This window comes from Mustelus asterias, chromosome 9 (assembly GCF_964213995.1).
Source record: "Mustelus asterias chromosome 9, sMusAst1.hap1.1, whole genome shotgun sequence".
Classification (NCBI taxonomy): Eukaryota; Metazoa; Chordata; class Chondrichthyes; order Carcharhiniformes; family Triakidae; genus Mustelus; species Mustelus asterias.
Window position 1 is genome coordinate 7,693,788 of NC_135809.1, and position 19,963 is coordinate 7,713,750.

The window sequence follows — 19,963 nt, forward strand, 5'->3', positions numbered from 1 at the left end:
TTATATCTTCCCTTAAATAAAAAGACCCTTAAATAAAATAAAAATAAAATAGAAAATATTAAACATAATATTCCAGATGCAGTCTCACCAATTACCTGTATGACTGAAGCATAACCTCCCTACTTCTGTCACTAATTCCGCTCACAAATAAACGGTAACATTCTACTGGCTTTCCTAATTACTTGCTGTACCTATAACATACACACGAGAATCCTTCAGTACTTGGGATCACATCCTCACCATGAAATTTGCCAAAAATTGTTTTTTTCCAACTGACAATGAACTGTGCTGACCCAAAGACAAGCATTCAGTGTGATATAAATACAGACCGAATCGGAGTGCAGGCTTGCCTGATTAGTGTGTCATTTTCAGCATTGAAAAGATCAAATCAAATAGCTTTCCAGCCAAAGATTGAACCGAATGTTGCCCACTCACTCAGCCTCCTCCTACTAAAGTAGAATGGACTTTGTCACGACAACCACATGGGTTTTCAATCATGATTCTGTGCTGCTTGTATTCAAAAGGCAAAAATTACTGGAAAAGATATAGACAGGGAGCGGAACTTCTTGCAATCCAACCTGGATTCTTGCACTCAGCATCATATTTTCAGAGAATTGTCCCCATGTGTTTTAGACCCTGCTACATACCTGATTATTTCCCTTCCTCGCCCCCGGCAGCCCCAACCCCCTCCCAGCTGGCTGAAATCCCCCTCCACCCACTCCGGCTAGCTCCGATCGCTGGCCTCCCTCAGTCACTAGGCCCAAATGCAGAGTGGCAGCAGGACCACCCACCTCTACCGATCGCCCCGCCCCCATTAGGTCCTGCCTCCTCACTACTGCCTGACGCTTGGTGGGTAATGTCAAAGTGCCCCAAGACATTGGCACTTTGCCCCTTAGGCAGTGCCAGGGGGCCCGAGGCTGGCACTGCCAAGGTGCCAATGTCCAGGGGCACTCCTTTACCGCCCCCCCCCCCCCCCCCCTTCACTCCAACAGGGTCGGATCACCAGTTCCCTGCAAGTGGGGAGCTGTACTAAACCCCGCTGGAGTGAACCACTCCAGGCAGGCAGGGAGATGCAAGCGGACCTGGAGATTTCAGTCCCGGGCCTGCTAATGGGATTTAAATTGTATGGAGATTAGAATTTCCATAATTTATTCAGTTCCACGTCGATTTCTGGCACGGAGTGACGGCGCCAAAAATCCGGCACTCTGGAGACTTGCTGAAGCCGGGAAGCCCATGAAACGGCCTCCACTCGAGTCTCCCGGCTCACTGCGCTACAAAAGCAGCACAGTGGGGTGGGAGAATTGTTCCCATGAGCTGGAAGGTTTATACAGCAGTGTAAAGCGTGTGTGTGTGTGCGCAAAAATATTTTTAGCCCTCTGAGATAACTAACATGTGCTTTTCGTAACAGTGGGCAGTCATTGTAGCTTGTATAAAATAAATGTTTTTCTGACTTCAATTTTACCTCTTTTTGAGACTAATTTCCAGCAGGACCTCGTTCCAAAATAGCTTGCATGTGAAAATATTCAGTTGCACTGTAACAGCACAGCTGTTGTTCTGATTAGGTTGCAGATTGGTCTGTTATCCTATACAGCCAACATGACAAACTGTCTGATCTAAATCTCATACTGTACAACTACGTTTGAATGAAGGGTTTGTCATATGAAGAGCGGCGCGGGCTTGGAGGGCCGAAGGGCCTGTTCCTGTGCTGTTTTGTTCTTTGTTGGTTGAGGAATCTGGGTCTATACTCGATGGAGTTTAGAAGGATGTGGTTGGGGGGGCGGGGGATCTAATTGAAACTTACAGAATACTGAGAGGCCTGGATAAATTGGACGTGGAGAGGATGTTTCCACTAATGGGAGAGACTAGAACTCAAGGGCAAAATCTCAGAGTGAAGGGACGCCCCTTTAAAACTGAGAGGAGGAGGACTTTCTTCAGCCAGAGAGTGGTGAATCTATGGAACTCATTGCCAAAGAGGGTTATGGAGGCCAGGTCAGTGAGTGTCTTTAACACAGAGATAGATAGGTTCTTGATCAATAAGGGGTCAAGGGTTACGGGGAGAAGGCAGGATTGAATGGCGGAGCACATGGGCCGAATGGCCTAATTCTGTTCCTGTATCATATGGTCTTATGGTTTCTGGACTCGAGTGATACTTGTTTATAGGTATATAATTACTTGTACAGAATCCACTGGTTTTCAGTTTAACCATGAGAGTCCAACCCAATGCCAGTCATAATCTGTCAGCTGTTTTGTTCAAAGCAAACAGCAGCTTTTCTTCTGCAGAGAGTGATTTGCCTTCTTTTTGGAAGGCTCGACATCATATGGGGTTAAGACCCTTTTAGCGTGACACCCCTGCCTATCGCATTCAAATTAGAAGCCAAGTTTTAACCTAAATGTTTCAGCTTCCTGGGCTGCTAAACTCAAAGATTTCTCTTCTGAAACATCTCTGTCTCTCTACTTGTCTCTCCTTTAATACACTTCCTAAAACTTACTACTTTGACCAATCAGGTTCCCACTGATTCCAGTTTTGCCTTGTTCATTACCTTGGTGATAAATACTTGAGCCAGTGTCTCAAATTCTTTTGGGGACCCAACAAGTGTTTGGGCCATATTTGGATTGCCTGAAAAGGTGATGAACCTTCTCTTTGTCCTGCTCCGCCTTTGGACTGATAATGTTCCATCATAGAACCCTCCATTATGTACCCCAGTTACTTTATTTGTTTGGATTATAAATTTTACTTTTGAATGTTGGATTGCAGAATTACTTACAATGCCGGTAAGGCCATTTGTGCAAACTAGTCCGTGTTGGTGATTATGCTTCACAAGAGCCTCCTTCCACCTGACTTCTTCTAACCCCATCAGCATATCGTTCTATTTGTTCCCTCTTGTACTAATCTAGCTTCCGCTTAGATGCTATTTGTCTTAACTATGAGGATCAAACGTAATCAAAGATCCCTTGGGCTATATGCATCAATTTTGCTACGTTAAAGCAAAAACACACCTTCCACTTAGTACCATGCTTAAAAATGAGCATTTTGAGCTGAAGTTAATTGCACGCTAGAAACTCATTTTGGCTCAGTTGGCCACCCTCTCATCTCGGATTCAGAAGATTATTGGTCCAAGTCCTACTTAAGACCAACACAATATTGATAGTTGATTCAGTGCAATGCTGAGGGAGTGCTGCAATGTTGGAAGGTGCTGTCTCTCAGAAATGGCATTAAATTCTTCATTATTTTTGTTCTGACAGTTCAAATCCCACAACACTATTTGAAAAATGCTGCATTGCTCTGGCCAACATTCTGCACAAGACTTTTAGAAGTGGCAGTAAAAGGGACAGAACTTGTATTTCCACCTTTCACGACTTCAGGATGTCCCAAAACCTTTTACAACCAATGATGCGTTTGCAATGTAATCACTGTCTTAATGTCTGGAACATGGCTACCAGTTTGCACATTTCAAACTCCCACAAACACCAATGAGACTATGGTCAGGTAGGTTTTTTTTTAATGATGACTGTTGAAGGACATGTATTGGCTAGGACTCCCAAGGAGAACCCTGCTGCACTTTAGAATTGTGCGATGGGATCTTTTATGTCCACCTGAGAAGGCAGATGCAATCTTGGTCCAGCATCGTACCTGAAAGATGTCTTGTTGACTGACTCGATGTTGGCGTAAGCAGTCTGTGGTCAGCATTAAGTTTATTTTTGCTGTAACAACTGATTCTGCTGAGAACTCTTCACCCTGACCTATGCTGCTTCTAAACGCTACAGTATGTATTTTGTCAATTCATTGACCTATTTTCTTAATACCTTTTTTTTTTTAGGAACCTAAAAAAGCTGTCGTGGGTTGGTTTGACGATTCTACTTGTTACTCATACCAGCAAAACAATTTACCGAAATTGGGATTGGGAGTCAGAGTACACACTATTCATGTCTGGCCTAAAGGTATGATTAGATTTGATTTGGAATGGGAATGAAGAGTTGTTCTTGGGAAGTAAGCCACTGTGAAAAAGATTGTGCACATTTTTCAGTTGTGTTGTGTATTTGTTTTTCAAAGCTGTTGGAATGTCCTTCATTTGATTCTTAAAGTCCTCTCCTTTCAAAGAGGATCTTTGTTGTTATGCCACCGCGGCAAAACATGACAAATATAAACAAAGATGCAGTCAATTTCTGTTAAAGGGTGACGCCGGAAAAACTATTTTAGTCTTGATTTTGTGTGCATGCAAATGGTGGCAAGTCAAGATGAGAAGATTTTAAAAAGAATGTATGGGATCCTTAGCTTAGAATTCAAAAGCAAAGACGTTATGTTAAATCTTTATACAAGATCCTGCCTAGCCATCAGCTGGAGTATTGTATTGAATTTTGCAAATGCGTTTTAGGAAGGATATCAAATCTGGGAGAGAGTACAGAGGAGATTTACTAGAATGGTACGGGATGAGGGACATGTGTGGAGGATTGGAGAAGGTGGGACTGTTCTCATTAGAGCAGAGAAGGTTAATTGGGAATCTGGGAATAGGGGTGTTCAAAATCATGAATTGTTTTGATAAGAGTAAGTAAAGATAAACTGTTTCCATTGGCAGAAGAGAACATAGGCTCTTCTGCCAATCACTTTAAATCTAAGGTGACATGAGTATTACTATTATGAGTTATTGTGATTTGGTATGCACTGCCGAAAGGTTCACTTGTACCATTCAAAGGATAATAGGATGATCGCTCAAAGGGTAAACATCCTTGAGATTAAGGGGAAAGTGGAAGAGAGTGTGACTAATTGGATAGCTGCAGCAAAGAGCCAGCACATGCGTGATGGGATGAATAACCTCTTTCTACACTGTATCATTCTATGATTCTATGAATTTTGATAACAGAAATTGATTGTAACCTTCAGAGGTGCAATATCCTGGGTGGCACAGTGGTTAGCACTGCTGCCTTACAACGCCAGGGACCCGGGTTCGACTCTCAGCTTGGATCACTGTCTGTGCGGAGTCTGCACGTTCTTCCCGTGCCTGCGTAGGCTTCCTCCGGGTGCTCCGGTTTCCTCCCATAGTCCAAAGGACATGCTGGTTAGGTGCATTGGCCATGCTAAATTCTCCCTCAGTGTACCCGAACAGGTGCCAGAGTGTGGCGACTGAAGTTTAAAGTTTATTTATTAGTCACAAGTAAGGCTTATATTAACACTGCAATGAAGTTACTGTGAAATTTCCCTAGTCGCCACAGTCCAGTGTGCCTATTCGGGTCAATGCAGCACGTCTTTCAGAATGTGGGAGGAAACCAGAGCACCCGGTGGAAACCCACGCAGACATGGGGAGAACGTGCAACCTCCACACAGACAGCAACCCAAACCAGGAATCGAACCTAGGTCCCTGGCGCTGTGAAGCAGTAGTGCTAACCACTGTGCTACCATGCCGTCCAGGATATTGAACCTATTGACATGGGGATTTTCACAGTAACTTAATTGCAGTGTTAATGTAAGCCTACTTGTGACACTAATAAATAAACTTTAAACTTTATATCCAGTTGCTAAATGTTAATCTTTGGTCTCGTTTGTGTGTTTTGGCTGTTCAGTATTGACCACATATATATGAGAAATTTTGACGAAAGTAGTCAACCTTGGAGGCACTACAGCACAGAAGGAGGCCATTCGGCTCATTGAGTTCATGCCAATTCTCTGCAGAGGAGTCCAGTAAACCCCATTACTCTGCACCATCCCCAGTCTTGTAAATTGATTTCCCTTAAGTGCCCACCCAATCTCCTTTTGAAATTATTGATTGTCTCTGCTCCCATCACCTTCGTAGAGAGAAAGATTCAAATCATTACCACTCTGAGTAAAAAAGCTCTTCTTCATCGCTTGCCTGCATCTCTTGCCCAAAATCTTAAATCTGTGTCCCGACTAGTTTTGCACCATCAACTAATGGGAACAGTTTTCATTTATCTACCTTAGCTAAACCTATCATGATTTTGTACACCTCTATCAAATCTCCTCTAAAACTCTTTTTGCTCCGAGGACTTGCTTCTCCAACCAAACCTTGCAACCTAAGATGCCCTCATCCCCGGAATCATTCTGGTAAATTTCCCTTGCACTGTTTCTAGAACCCTCACAGACTTCCTAAAGTGCAGTGACCAGAACTAGACTTAATATTTTTGTTCTGGCCCAGCCACGGTTTTATAAAGGTTCAGATATTAAAGGAGATATTAGTAATAAATATGGTTTAGTGGTCAGCTTTTAAAGTAGATGTACAGGGATATGGCATCTGCTGGAAGTTTTGCTCTAATGATTATGCAATTTTAAAAATTAAAGGTCAATAAAAACAATGCCAAACTTTGGAACAACGTGGGACATGCTTTGGAAAATGAGCATGACTATGGGAAAGCTTTGAAGTACTTCATTCAAGCCACAAGGGTTCAACCAGGTAACACAATCTCAATTAAGTTGAAAAGTACTTGTGCAGCTTAGCATGGGTGTATCCCTTCTGGTGATTGTTGACTTGAGATAGGAAATGGGAGCTTGGATCTTGTACAACTTAAGTTGATGTTGGCTGTGCTGATTGAACACACGGCCCAATAAGAGTACACTTGCACAGCGCAAACATGTGTGAGTATCAATGCGATTGTTTCGCTACAGCACACGCATTGCAAAATCTAACCCAGTTCTCGTATAGAGGCCATACACGGGTTGTAGGACAAAAAGAAACCAGACTGCAAAGAATAAAATTTGTGTATTAGCACAAATCTGATCTCTGATACATTAATAGATATTCAAATAAATATTAATAAATACATATAGTAGAAGCAAGTGAAAAGTTAAGGCAAAATCTAAAATGTTAGCAAATAAACTGCCTGAAACCTAATTGGCAATCATGTGACTTTTTTCTTTACCATCCTGTATTAATAAAAGATCTGAAACGGGGTCCAAGTTCACAAATAATCATTTGAGCCAAGGGCGTTCCTTCAGTGCACATTCCTATATTTAAGCCTGGTTGTTTTTCTGTTTCCTGATCTATTATTTTGGGAGCTGGAATGTGTCAGGCCGCCACTCATAGTATTGCTCAGATTTCAGGCTAGTGCCATGAGAATGGCAATATTGCTTCAATACTCAGAATTGCTCGAAAGGCCAAGGTGTATGAGGGTCGCTTGAAGTGAGAAGCCTGTATGTGAGACATACAAGTCATGCTTTTGATGAATTTCAGGTTGAATAAGTGTAAAGACAGTAGAACATTAGCTTAGTTTTGCTAACACAATGTTGTGTTTTATTGTTTCCTGTTCATATTGCAAAGATGATATTGGGGCCCATATGAATGTTGGAAGAACCTATAAAAACCTGAACAAAACCAAAGAAGCAGAAGATGCCTACATGCTGGCAAAATCACTTATGCCACAGGTACATTGCGCTTTTACCAACTGAAGGAGGTCTTCAGTCAAATGTGGTTGTCTTAGATGAGTCACATAATGGCGGGTCATTTTATATAGACACTCACTATCTCGAGGAATAAAAGCAGCCATTCTTCCTTGTCACTCCAAGCTGATACTGCAGGGTCTTGTATTTTCAGAACCCAATTCTGAAATGTGAGGGACATCAGAAGTTAATTTTTGCTGCATTTTATTTTCATACAATTGAGCAATAGTTAATTATTTCTGCTTGACAATTATCAGGGCTTAACAGACCTCCCAAATTATTTGTATTACAACCTTAGGATCCAGAGTGGGTCAGCCAGCCCCCTCAGAACTGATCTTTCATTGAATTACACCATGGTTGACTTGTATCTCAACTCCATTTTTCTGCCTTTGCTCCTTATCCCTTGCTGTCCTCACCTCAACCATCACAAATCTACCTCAGTCTTCCAACTCTAATTGTTCCCACAGAGAGTTCCACACTCATGACACCCTTTGTGTGATAAAGTGCAACCTTGTTATTTGGTCTTGAATGGCTTGGCCATTAATGTTTAATGTAACGCCTCCTTAACCTTCATTTCCTCACCAGAGGAAATAGTTTCTTTATACCTATCCATCAGATTATTTTGACATTTAAATCTCCTAGATCACTTCACCCCTTAATCTCAAGGAAGTATACATAAATGAGTATAAATTATCTTTATAACTTAATCCTCTAAACTCTGGGACCACAATGTACCCCTTCCAATGTCAGTACATTTTTTCTTAAATGCAGTGCCCAAATACGACTTCAGGACTTTAGTTGTGGTCTGACCAAGACTACATACGCTGTATAACTTTATTTCAGGCTCCTTGTAATAAAGGCCAACGTTCCATTAGCTTTTATCATTACATTCTGTGTTTACTAGTTTCAAATGGGATGTCAAATCTCTCTGCTCCTCTACAGTTTCTAGTTCCTTGGTGTTTTGCAAGTGCTCATATTTGTCTTGTCATTCCACACACCCTCACCTTGAACTCCACTTGCCATAGTTTTTGCCACTCACTCAATCTGCTTCTCCCTTTATGACTTTCTGCCCACTGTGCACTTCTTCCTGTCCTTCCCAATTGTAGCGTTGTCGGAAAGCTCGGGTATTGAACTCATTATTACTTCATCCAAGTTATTGAAAAATATGGCAATGAGATGTGGCCCCATAACCACTACTTGTCATATCCCACCAATCAGAATATATGCACTAAATTCCCTCTCATCATCTATCTCCCAACTGTTTCCAAATCAAAAAACCCCTACCTCCAATTTCATGTTCTCTCGTTTTTGTTGGACTCATCTGGAAACTTATTGAATACTTCTGTATGTCTGTAAAGATAACATTATAGCTACTCCTTTATCAATCTTATTAGCCATAAACTCAGAGTACAACTAGGTTTCTGGGACACAATCTATCTTTAACAAAACTATGTTGACGCACCTGAACAGCTCACATTTGTTCAAATGCTCAGTCACTCTATCTCTGGTAGCCCACTGACAGGAACTGTCGGTAATTACCTGGTTTTCCGCTCCTCTTTCTGAATAATGGGGTGACATTTGTCAAAATTACTTCCTTATTATCGTAAACTAGTTCCCTCTTTGTGATTCTTGTTGGCATATTTAAACATAAAGAATAAAGTAGCCGTATTTGATAATGATGTTTGCCTTTCAAATGTTAAATGTTTACATGACTGGTGAGAAAGATTTAATGTTTCCTTATGTAGGTGTCTAGCGTGCCTGATGTGAATATGTGCCCATCCCCCTCAATCTCCATGCTCAAGGCCCTTGGTTTGCGTGTCCGCCCCTGCCCGATCTCTGTCTTTGTGTCATGTTTGTGCATCCCGCATTCTCTTGCTTTCTTTCTGTGTATAATGCAATTAAAAAAACTTACTACGCAATTGACATCTAGCTCAGTGTGGACATTTGCACATTTTCTTTTGAGAAAGGTTATACCAGGAAAGAAGTATGCAGCACGCGTCGCACCTAATCACCTAAACGTTTACATCAATCTCGCAAATTTGATTCGAGGAAATGAATCTCGTTTGGAGGAGGCTGACCAACTGTATCGTCAAGCAATCAGTATGAGACCTGATTTTAAACAGGCGTACATAAACAGGTATAGAATCATTGAAGCTTGCAGTACAGGAGGAGGCCTTTCGGCCCATTGTGTCTTTGTTAGTCCTTTAAAAGAGCAGCTGTGCTTAGTTTCTACTTTGTGTTCATAACCCGGAAAGTTCATCATTCTTAAGTGTCTGTCCAACTCCCTGTTAAATTTATGGAGTCATTTTCGCCACTTACGCAGATAGAATGATCCCGGTCCCTACAATTCTTACGTGAAAAAGTTCTCCATCTCCCCCCTAGATCTTTTCTCAATCGTTTTAAATCTATGATCTGTTAATGATCTACTTGTCAGAGGGCGTAATTTTTCCTGCTCCAGCAAAACCTCATCATCTTGGAAATCCTCTGATCATTTCTTAGCCTACAGCAGTTTCTTTATGGTCTGTTTCATTTTTGGGATGTGGGTGTCACTGGAAAGGCTGTTTTATGTCCATTACCAATTGCCCTGAGAAGGTGGTGGTGGTGGGCTGCCCACCTGAACCACTGAAAGCAACTGTGGTTTGCTAGCGCACTCCAGAGAAAAGTTTAGCATGAATCATGTTGGTCTGGAACTGGGGTCATGTAAAGGCCAGACTGGGTAAGGATGGCAGATTTCCTTCCCTCATGGACATTAGTGAGCCACTTGGGTTTTGTTTTGATTTGATTTATTATTGTCACATGTATTAACATACAGTGAAAAGTATTGTTTCTTGCGCGCTATAGAGACAAAGCATACCATTCATAGAGAAGGAAATGAGAGAATGCAGAATGTAGTGTTACAGTCATAGCTAGGGTGTAGAGAAAGATCAACTTAATACAAGGTAGGTCCATTCAAAAGTCTGACAGCAGCAGGGAAGAAGCTGTTCTTGAGTCGGTTGGTACGTGACCTCAGACTTTTGTATCTTTTTCCCGAAGGAAGACGGTGGAAGAGAGAATGTCCGGGGTGCGTGGGGTTCTTAATTATGCTGGCTGCTTTGTCGAGGCAGCGGGAAGTGTAGACAGAGTCAATGGATGGGAGCTGGACTGGGCTACATTCACGACCTTTTGTAGTTCCTTGCGGTTTGGCAGAGCAGGTGTCATACCAATATAACCAGAAAGGATGCTTTCTGTGGTGCATCTGTAAAGGTTAGTGAGAGTCATAGTTGACATGCCAAATTTCCTTAGTCTTCTGAGAAAGTAGAAGCGTTGATGGGCTTTCACTAGATGTTGGTGGTTTTCCACTAGAGCTTGACAACTGAATGGTTGCTTTTACTGATACCAGCTAATTACTAAAAACTGAATTCAAACTCTCATAACTGCCCTGATGGGATTTAAAGTTGTGTTCTCTGAATTGAGAGTCCAGTCCTTTCTATTCATGTCTGTCTTATTTTGAGGGATGCTTCTTGAAATAATCTCCTGGCTAGATTAATAGGGCAGAGTTTAAGAAGGATGTGCCTTATGAGCACAGTACCAATAGAACTTTCGGTTTAATTGTTTAAAAACTTGTGTTTATGGCAAACAAAAACTTTTAACAAAGGAAAGGAATTCTAAGAAAAACATTACATTCAGTGAAACAAAAGAATGGGTAAAAGCCAGAATGAATACAGCAGCTTAAGGATTACCAGAAATCAGACCTTTCTGTTTACTACACAATTGTGGATACTTTTTGTTCCAAATAATTTTACCTTCAGTCGATGCAGTTCCATATTGTCACAGTGGGCAACATTTGATGCTTCAGAGGCTTTTGCAATTTCCTAGGAGTCCAAAGCAGCTTATGATTGAACAATGTGTTGTCATTTGATAATATAATCCTTCATATGTACTGCTAACTTGAATTTCATTGGTAATTTTCTCTTGGCAAAGGTTCAACATCATGTTTCTAGTTTCTAAAAAATTCCTGAATTGAACAGCTACTTTGTATTATTTAATTTAAAGACAAGATATTTGTGAAAAGTCGTTCAGGAGAAAGATGGAAGTGGGTCAGTTAGAGATAACACCAGAGCAATAAGGAAATTCTCAGGGTGGTGGAGGGGAAGAAATTCTTGGTGAATATCCTGGAGAAAAGGCAACAAGTTTGGATTGGCCCACACTGATAAAGGGGATGATTAAGGAAGACTTGGACCAAGAGGGAGAAAAGGAATGATGATGTTAGACAACTTGAAATTGAAAATGGAAGGCTGCTGTGAGCAGCTGAAGAGGAAAGTGCAAGACAGCAAGGAAAGGAGAAGTTAATAGAGGGCCTGTCAATGTATCAGCAAGTGCATGCTGTGGCAATTAAGCTAATTGCCTTTTATTAAAGACAGGTAATAGTTATTGGCTCAACCTCCAAAAGAGTATAAATGGCACAGCTGGAACAGTTGTTGTGGAGTAATTATATGGAGTTGGTATCTCTGCCAAGTTGGGTATAGAATAAACTTGCTGAAGGTAAAAGACGTGCTGCTGTATTATTCCTTCATCATATACTGATAGTTAGCATTAAGAGGACCTGACGTTAGGTAAATCACTTCTACATAATCCATTTGAAGAGTAGGTGTAGTGGTTAATCAAGTAGTTTCAGAATGGTTAGGAGCACAATGTTTACTATGAAAATTACATACCAATGTATGAAAGTGGGTGGGAGAGCCACCAGTGTCATTAGGTCCATCCCATCCAGACACATGGGTCAGCATCAGTGTTATTAAGCTCAGAACAAAATATTTAGAAGCTTTGTAGGAAATTGTCAGCTGGATTCAGGAGGTAATTCACAAACCACACTGAATGATGTCTGTTATAGCTCAGTGGGCAGCACTCTTCCCTCTGTATCAGAATATTGTGTTCAGATCTGCTCCAGAGACTTGATCACATATAGAACCATAGAACATTACAGCACAGAAACAGGCCTTTTGGCCCTTCTTGCCTGTGCTGAACCATTTTTGTGCCTAGTCCCACTGACCTGCACCTGGACCATATCCCTCCACACCCCTCTCATCCATGTACCTGTCCAAGTTTTTCTTAAATGTTAAAAGTGAGCCTGCATTCACCACCTCATCTGGCAGCTCATTCCAAACTCCCACCACTCTCTGTGTGAAGAATCCCCCCTAATATTCCCTTTAAACTTTTCCCCCCTCACCCTTAACCCATGTCCTCTAGTTATTTTCTCCCCTAGCCTCAGTGGAAAAAGCCTGCTTGCATTCACTCTATCTATACCCATCATAATTTTATACACCTCTATCAAATCTCCCCTCATTCTTCTACGCTCCAGGGAATAAAGTCCTAACCTATTCAACCTTTCTCTGTAACTCAGTTTCTCAAGTCCCAGCAACATCCTTGTGAACCTTCTCTGCACTCTTTCAACCTTATTAATATCCTTCCTGTAATTAGGTGACCAAAACTGCACACAATACTCTAAATTTGGCCTCCAACTCCTATACTCAATACTTTGATTTATAAAGGCCAATGTACCAAAAGCACTCTTGATGACCCTATATATCTGTGACGCCACTTTTAGGGAATTATGTATCTGTATTCCCAGATCCCTCTGTTCTACTGCACTCTTCAGTGTCCTACCATTTACCTTGTATGTTCTACCTTGGTTTGTCCTTCCAAAGTGCAATATCTCACACTTGTGTTTACAAACACAAGTCTTTTAACGAGGGAGTGCTGCTTTTTTGAGGATGACATCTTTCAAAGGGGACACAGCGCCAAGACCTCGCCTGTCCTTTCTGGTGGATGTAAAATACCTCGTTACACCATTTAGGAAAGAACAAGAGAATTCTCCTCTGAGTCCTGAGCCAAAAATTATCACTCAGTCAGCATTAAATGGATTATGTTATCTCACAGATGTTTGTGGGATCTTGCTTTTCACAATTTGGCTGTGGCCTTGCTTACATTACAACATTGATTATGTGTCAAAAGCATTTCAGTGGCTGGTGTTGGAGGTGGTATACTGGCATGGAATGGGAATTGGCTAATGGGCAGGAAACATTGAGTGGGAGTAAGGGGTTCTTCAGGTTGGTGACCTGTATCCAGTGGGGTTCCACAGGAATCAGTGCTGGGACCACAACTGTTTATGATAGATATTAATGACTTGGAGGAAGGAAGCAAATGTAAAGCAGCCAGTTTTGCAGACGACACAAAATAGGTGGAAAGGCAAGTTACGAGAGGGATGCAAATAGTTAACAAAGAGATATGGCTAGGTTAAGTAAGTGGACGAAAAGTTGGCAAATGGAGTATAATGTGGGAAAATGTGAAGTTGTTCATTTTGGAAGGGAGAACAAAAGAACAGTATTATTTAAATTGAGAAAAACTGCAGAAAGCTACAACACAGAGACTTGGAACACTTGTGCAAGAAACACACGAAGCCAGCACACAGGTGCAGCAGGTAATCGGGAAGGCTAATGGAATGTTCGCCCTTATTTCAAGGGGTTTGGAGTATAAGTGTAGGGAAGTCTTGCTGCAACTGTACAAGGTATTGGTGAGACCACATCTGGAGCACTCTGTGCAGTTTTGGCCCTCTTCAGAAAATATATTATTTCATTGGAGGCAGTTCAGAGAAGGTCAACTGGGATGATCCCTGGTATGGAGGGATTGTCTTATGAGGAAAGGTTAAACAGATTGGGACTCTACTCATTGGAATGTAGAACAATGAGAAGCGATCTCATTGAAACATGTAGGATTTTTAAGGGGCTTGACAGGGTAAATGTTTAGAGGATGTTTCCCCTCATGGGAGAGCCTAGGACCAGAGGGCACAGTCTCAGAATAAATGGGTGCCAATTTAAGAATGAGATGAGGAATTTCTTTGAAGGTTCTGGAGCTCCTTACCTCAGAGAGCTGTGGGGATATTTAAGGCTGAGATAGTATTTTGATCAGTAAGGGAATCCAGGGTTACGGGGAAAGGGCAGAAAAGTAAACGCGAGCGATGTAGTTTCAGCCATGATGCCATTGAGTGGCGGAGCAGACTCGACCGAATGGCCTACTCCTGTTCCTATTTCTTATGGTATTATGCTGTTTAAAACATTTTAGGACATCCTGAGATTGTGATGGGTGCTACATAAATGCAAGATTTCTTTCCCTTTACCATCACTGGTCAGGGTAGCTGGGGTATTTAATGTTTCATTTAGAATTACACTGTTTGATAAGCTCTTGATGCTTAATTCTCAGGGGTGAGTTGCTTCTGAAGATGGACAGGCCTCTGGAGGCCAGGGACGCGTACATAAGAGCCTTGGAACTGGATAAGACCAATGCTGACCTCTGGTACAATTTGGCGATTGTATACATTGAGCTCAAAGATCCATCCGAAGCCTTGAAACATTTCAACCAAGCTCTAGAAATCAGTTCAAACCACAAGCTGGCACTGTTTAACTCGGGTCTGCTTATGCAAGAATCAGGTAAAGCAGCAAATCATCCTTAAAACCAATCTTTCCTTGAGTCAGGCCACGTGCAGCATGTAAAAACCCATGTAATAAATTCAAAGACTCAATTTAGACTTTCTCAGGACCTATCGGGATTTAAATAGATGCTATTTGTTAAGTCTGAGTACTCACAATTAATGTCCGTTATCCAATGGTTAGGAAAGTCGAGTCTTGTGTGTTAATACTAAAGTTCATGGCTGTCACCTCTGAGTGAAAATCCCACTGGAATTGAGAAGTAAGCAGAACCAAACATTCGGAGCACCCGTTGCAAGAACTTTATCTCAAAGATGTAAAAGCTCACTACTGTGCTCATTAGAAAACTGCACATTTTATTTGCAAACATGGAACTGATTGATGAGAGTAGATGTAGAGAACGTGTTTCCACGTGTGCGATGAGGATAAGACTAAGATTCATAAATCTATTAGGGAATTTATGAGAAACTTCTTTACCTGGAGAATGGTCAGAATGAGGAACTAGCTCGCACCTGGAGCGGTTGAGGTGAACAGCATAGATGTATTTCAGAGGAAGCTAGATAAATACGAGGGGGAAAGGAATAAAGGGATATGTTAATAGTGTTAAATGGAATGGGGTGGGAGTTGGCTTGTATGCTACACAAATACTGGCGTGGACCAGTAGACTGAATGGCCTGTTTTTGTGCTGTAAATACAATGTGAAAGTTGCCAGGAGACAGAAATGAACCAGTGATAGATATCCGATAGACTGATTTACACTCAGTGCTACTCCGGTTCAACAAACGATGACGGGGGGGCCTTCATCCTAGTTGCAGTCAGGTGTCTGTCTCAGGATTTTGTTTGGTTAGAAGATAATTGAACCTGGAAAATGAATAGAACTGCAAAGCATTCAATGATTTGCCATCTCCCTTTATTTTAACAGGTGAAGTCAGCCTGAGGCCTGAGGCGAAGAAACGTTTTTTGAGTTACGTGGAAATGGAGCCCGGGGATGCGAATGGATACTTCAATCTGGGCATGCTTGCCATGGACAACAAGGAGAATGTTGAAGCTGAATCCTGGATGAAGAAATCCATCCAGGTGCAGCCAGGTTTCCGCAGCGCACTGTTTAATCTGGCACTGTTGTATTCTCAGACTGGAATGGAGTTGGAAGCACTTCCAGTTCTGACAGACCTGCTACATCACCACCCTGATCACATTAAAGGCCTCATCCTGAAGGGAGATATTCTGATGAACAAGAAGAAGGATATTGAAGGAGCCAAGAGATGCTTTGAGAGGATTTTGGAGGTCGATCCCTCCAACGTTCAGGGGAAGCACAACTTGTGCGTGGTGTACTTTGAAGAGAGGGACCTGGCGAGGGCTGAGGCTTGCCTGACTGAGACCTTGGCTTTGGCACCAGACGAGGAGTACATCCATCGCCACCTGAGTATCGTGCGCAGCAAGATCGCAGCTCAGGGCAACGGAGGCCCGTTGGAGCATTCAGCAACAGCAGTCAGTGCAATGAACCACGGGGAGGATAAAGCCTCCGGCAAGAATCTGAAGGAGAAAGGCAGCGAACAGAGAAAAGCTTCTGAAACAGTGGACGCTGCTGAAAGTTATGTGGAGTTTTCCAGCAACTCTAAACAATCCCCAAATGGCCTGAACAAACGGACAAAGAAAAAGTCCAATAAAGAGATCAAAGAGATTGAAAAGAAGCGCGCTGCAGCCTTAAAGCGGCTTGAAGAGATAGAACGGATTCTGAATGTTGAATAGGAAGAAAATGGTGAAACACGACGATCTGGATGATCATTGTCCTTTTGACTTGACTATATTATTGTGGCAACAATGGTTTACAGTTTCCTGCCATGCAGGAAACATTATTTTATGCAAAGTAACTTGAATAGGAATTCTTATTAATACCAACAAAACCAGTAGTTTTTCTGAATACAAATTTAAATACTAATTTAGTAAAACTTAAAAGGTTCCTACCTCCAATCACCTTCATAAACTCGAACAAATAACCTTTCATATGGAAACATATAGTGTAGCTTCTGTTCAGGATGTTGTGTTTCAGAACTGTACCACGATCCAAGGGCTTGGATGTTCTTGAGCCAACCTAACGTTGGATGGGTCTAGTAAATCAAACAATTTCCAGGTTCTTCCCCTCCCATTGTTCAATAAATAAGTGAATCTTAATGTGTGGGGATTGCAATGTTTCTCGTTGCGATCTGGTTGGCTTCACTTGAGACAGTGGTAAGGCCCCTACAATCAGCTTTGATGCCTCTGGGCTGAGGGAGTGGGTGTTTGGTGAGCGTTTTGGAAAGTGCATATGGATAAGTGCCATTTCAGAATGGGGCTTGGTTGAAGGTGCCCCCCCACACACACACACATACACACACACACACACACACACACAAAACAGAACAATGCTCAATGACTAGGCTCACACTCTAAGAGCCGGGCGTTGTATTATGCCCACAATGTATGCCCTCAGGAAAGAAAGACAAACGGAAACCGGCAAAGGGAAGGCTTCCTGAGGCTTGTCTTGGCAACCCACCCAGACTGGCTGGGTAAAAGTGGCTCCTTCCCTTGCTGCGGCCCGTAAACAGAACGAGAGGCTGTGTTCTTGCATGAGAATGAATTGGCGATCACAGCAGTGGCACGGAGGTTTTGCAGTACAGTAGAGTTATCTTTTGAGATTGAGTGAAGGGGCACTGCAATAACAACCGTGACACTTGCATATTATGAAACCTTTGAAAAAGAAAACATGTCCTCAAGACTTTGAGCTTGTTTCTTTGAAGATGAAACAAACTATTTGAACTTCTGAACTCTGAAATTACAGCACATTTCCACAATCTTTTATTTATATAATATATAACAGAGGTGTTACGTTTGCTGCCTTCATGTGTTGTGTAGTACTTAGATAAACTCCATTTTCATTTTCTGTGCACAAACTTTAATTACTGTGGCGCTGAAAGAATCTTTGCCATAGTTATGATAAACCACTCCTGTTTTCAATGTTAATAAGAAGGAGCAGATTTTAGCAGGAGCTGTGTGCTGCTGTAGTTTTCCATGTTGGACATGTACACAACATTTACTCATTTATATCAGGTCAGATCATGTACTGATATGTAAAGAGAAATCACGTATACTCTATTCATTTATCTTGAATTTAACATTGGTTCAGCATTATTGTTTTACTCCGTTTCCATGTTTATGTTAAGCTGCACAGTGCAGGCTAATTCTCATTGTATTCAGGACACAGTTTTTGCACCTTGAATGTACATAACGCTGTACTCACAATAATTGCATATGATTCAGTAAGGTTGAAAATTCCACTGATGAACGGACATTGCAAACTTATCTTCAGTTATTCAGAGTTTTGCCATTTCAGTTCTTTGGGAATTGACCAGGTTTTCGATGGATCGAATCACTAACTAGAAACACACCCTTAAACGAGACCACTGGATATTGACCACAGTAATGTCTTGGTCTGTGTGTTTAGTTGACACTAACAAGTGGTATAATCTCTCACCTAAATGGATTACTTTTTTGTCTTTGCTTAAATGCAAATAAAGTTTTAATTTCAGAGCATTGTGACTTTGGGCCAACCTCTCTTAAAGGGGAAGTACATGTGGGTTGCCTTCATAATCAGCTGTCCCTTGCTTCGAGGAAGACATCTACCCGGGCTCACTAATTCCTCTGATGCGTCTTCCCGTGACTTAACAGGATTCTCGACACAAGGATATTTGGTCATATGAGGCAGGACATCCTACGCGAAGGTGGGATCGGAGAGCTGGATTTGTTTATTTTTTTTCTCTGCCAGTACTCTGCCTCGTTAAAGCATTTTGACTCGAAGCGTGATGCAGCTTGATGGACCAGTTGTCGGCATTTTGAACAGTAGCAAGTTCCTCCCGGTCGTTAATATCAATGCTGGCGCGCTTCAGTGGGCGCTTCAGAGAGACTTTGAAGCAGGACAGGAGGAGGTCATTTGATTCATAGAAACCCTACAGCACAGAAAGAGGCCATTCAGCCCATCGAGTCTGCACCGACCACAATCCCACCCAGGCCCTACCCCCATATCCCTACATATTTACCCACTAATCCCTCTAACCTACGCATCTCAGGACACTAAGGGCAATTTTGGCATAGCCAATCAACCTAACCCGCACATCTTCGGACCGTGGGAGGAAACCCACGCAGACACGAGGAGAACGTGCAAACTCCACACAGACAGTGACCCAAGCTGGGAATCGAACCCAGGTCCCTGGAGCTGTGAAGCAGCAGTGCTAACCACTGTGCCACCGTGCTGCCCATGTCTATGCTGTTTCTGTGCTACAGCAATCTAAAATTCGACCCACTGCCCTGCTCCCGTTTCCTATATCTTCAATAGAGAAACACTCTTTGCAACAGTAGATTGACATGGCGAGCCATAACTGGTGGAATTAATGGAGGAAGGTGACAGAAGAGAATGAGCCTGGAGTTGTAACATCGGTGCGCTGCTGAGGGCATTTTATGCCCAGTGCTCACTGCAGATTCTCTTCACAAACTGCCTCAGTGCAGTCTCTTGATAAACTGACTCTCTGCATTAAATGGCATTGCAGAATCTCATTATGAACGGAATCAGCTGAAGTCCGTGAGATTGTCGCGTGCAGGATAGAGACAAGTGATGCAAAATTACAAAGTGCAAACAGGAAAGGCTGATATTCAGAGTCAATGAAGCTGACCGACCAGAGTTCATCTTTCAGATCTGTGACCGTGTGTCTGGACTAGGAAACATTACAGATGTACAGGTTTAAGCAAGTCAGAAGAAGGTAAAAGTGAGGGGAGGAAAGAAGAACACAAAGGGGAAAGATCTGTGATAAGGTGGGGGGAAGGAATGAATTAATCAACAGCAGAGCCGTAGCCAATACCAAGGGGAAATGGGGGCAGTGGTTATTATCTGAAATTGTTGAACTCAAATGTTCAGTCTGGAATGCTGTACAACGTGTCCGAAAGAAGAGGTCGTGTTCCACAAGTTTCTGTTGGGCAAATTAAGTTTGCTAAGGTGTCTAGCACACTAAACTGCATGTGATTGGTTAAAATTAAAGAAGCATGGCGATGTTACATCCCTTTTTGAAACTTTTTTATTCATTCATGGAAC

The 19,963-nt window shown here is 42.1% G+C and overlaps 1 protein-coding gene across 2 annotated transcripts in view; it reads left to right on the plus strand.

Moving 5' to 3' along the window:
• The window catches only part of tmtc3 (transmembrane O-mannosyltransferase targeting cadherins 3), a 57,270-nt gene extending 38,858 nt beyond the window's left edge, over window positions 1–18,412 (plus strand). For both annotated transcript variants that reach the window (XM_078219626.1, XM_078219625.1), the window contains exons 9-14: window positions 3,819–3,939; window positions 6,290–6,401; window positions 7,266–7,369; window positions 9,352–9,521; window positions 14,621–14,847; window positions 15,767–18,412. In XM_078219626.1, coding sequence (XP_078075752.1) covers window positions 3,819–3,939; window positions 6,290–6,401; window positions 7,266–7,369; window positions 9,352–9,521; window positions 14,621–14,847; window positions 15,767–16,593 — 1,561 coding nt within the window. In that variant the 3' untranslated portion in view covers window positions 16,594–18,412. The remainder of the gene's footprint in view (window positions 1–3,818; window positions 3,940–6,289; window positions 6,402–7,265; window positions 7,370–9,351; window positions 9,522–14,620; window positions 14,848–15,766) is intronic.
• Window positions 18,413–19,963: the final 1,551 nt, after the last annotated feature.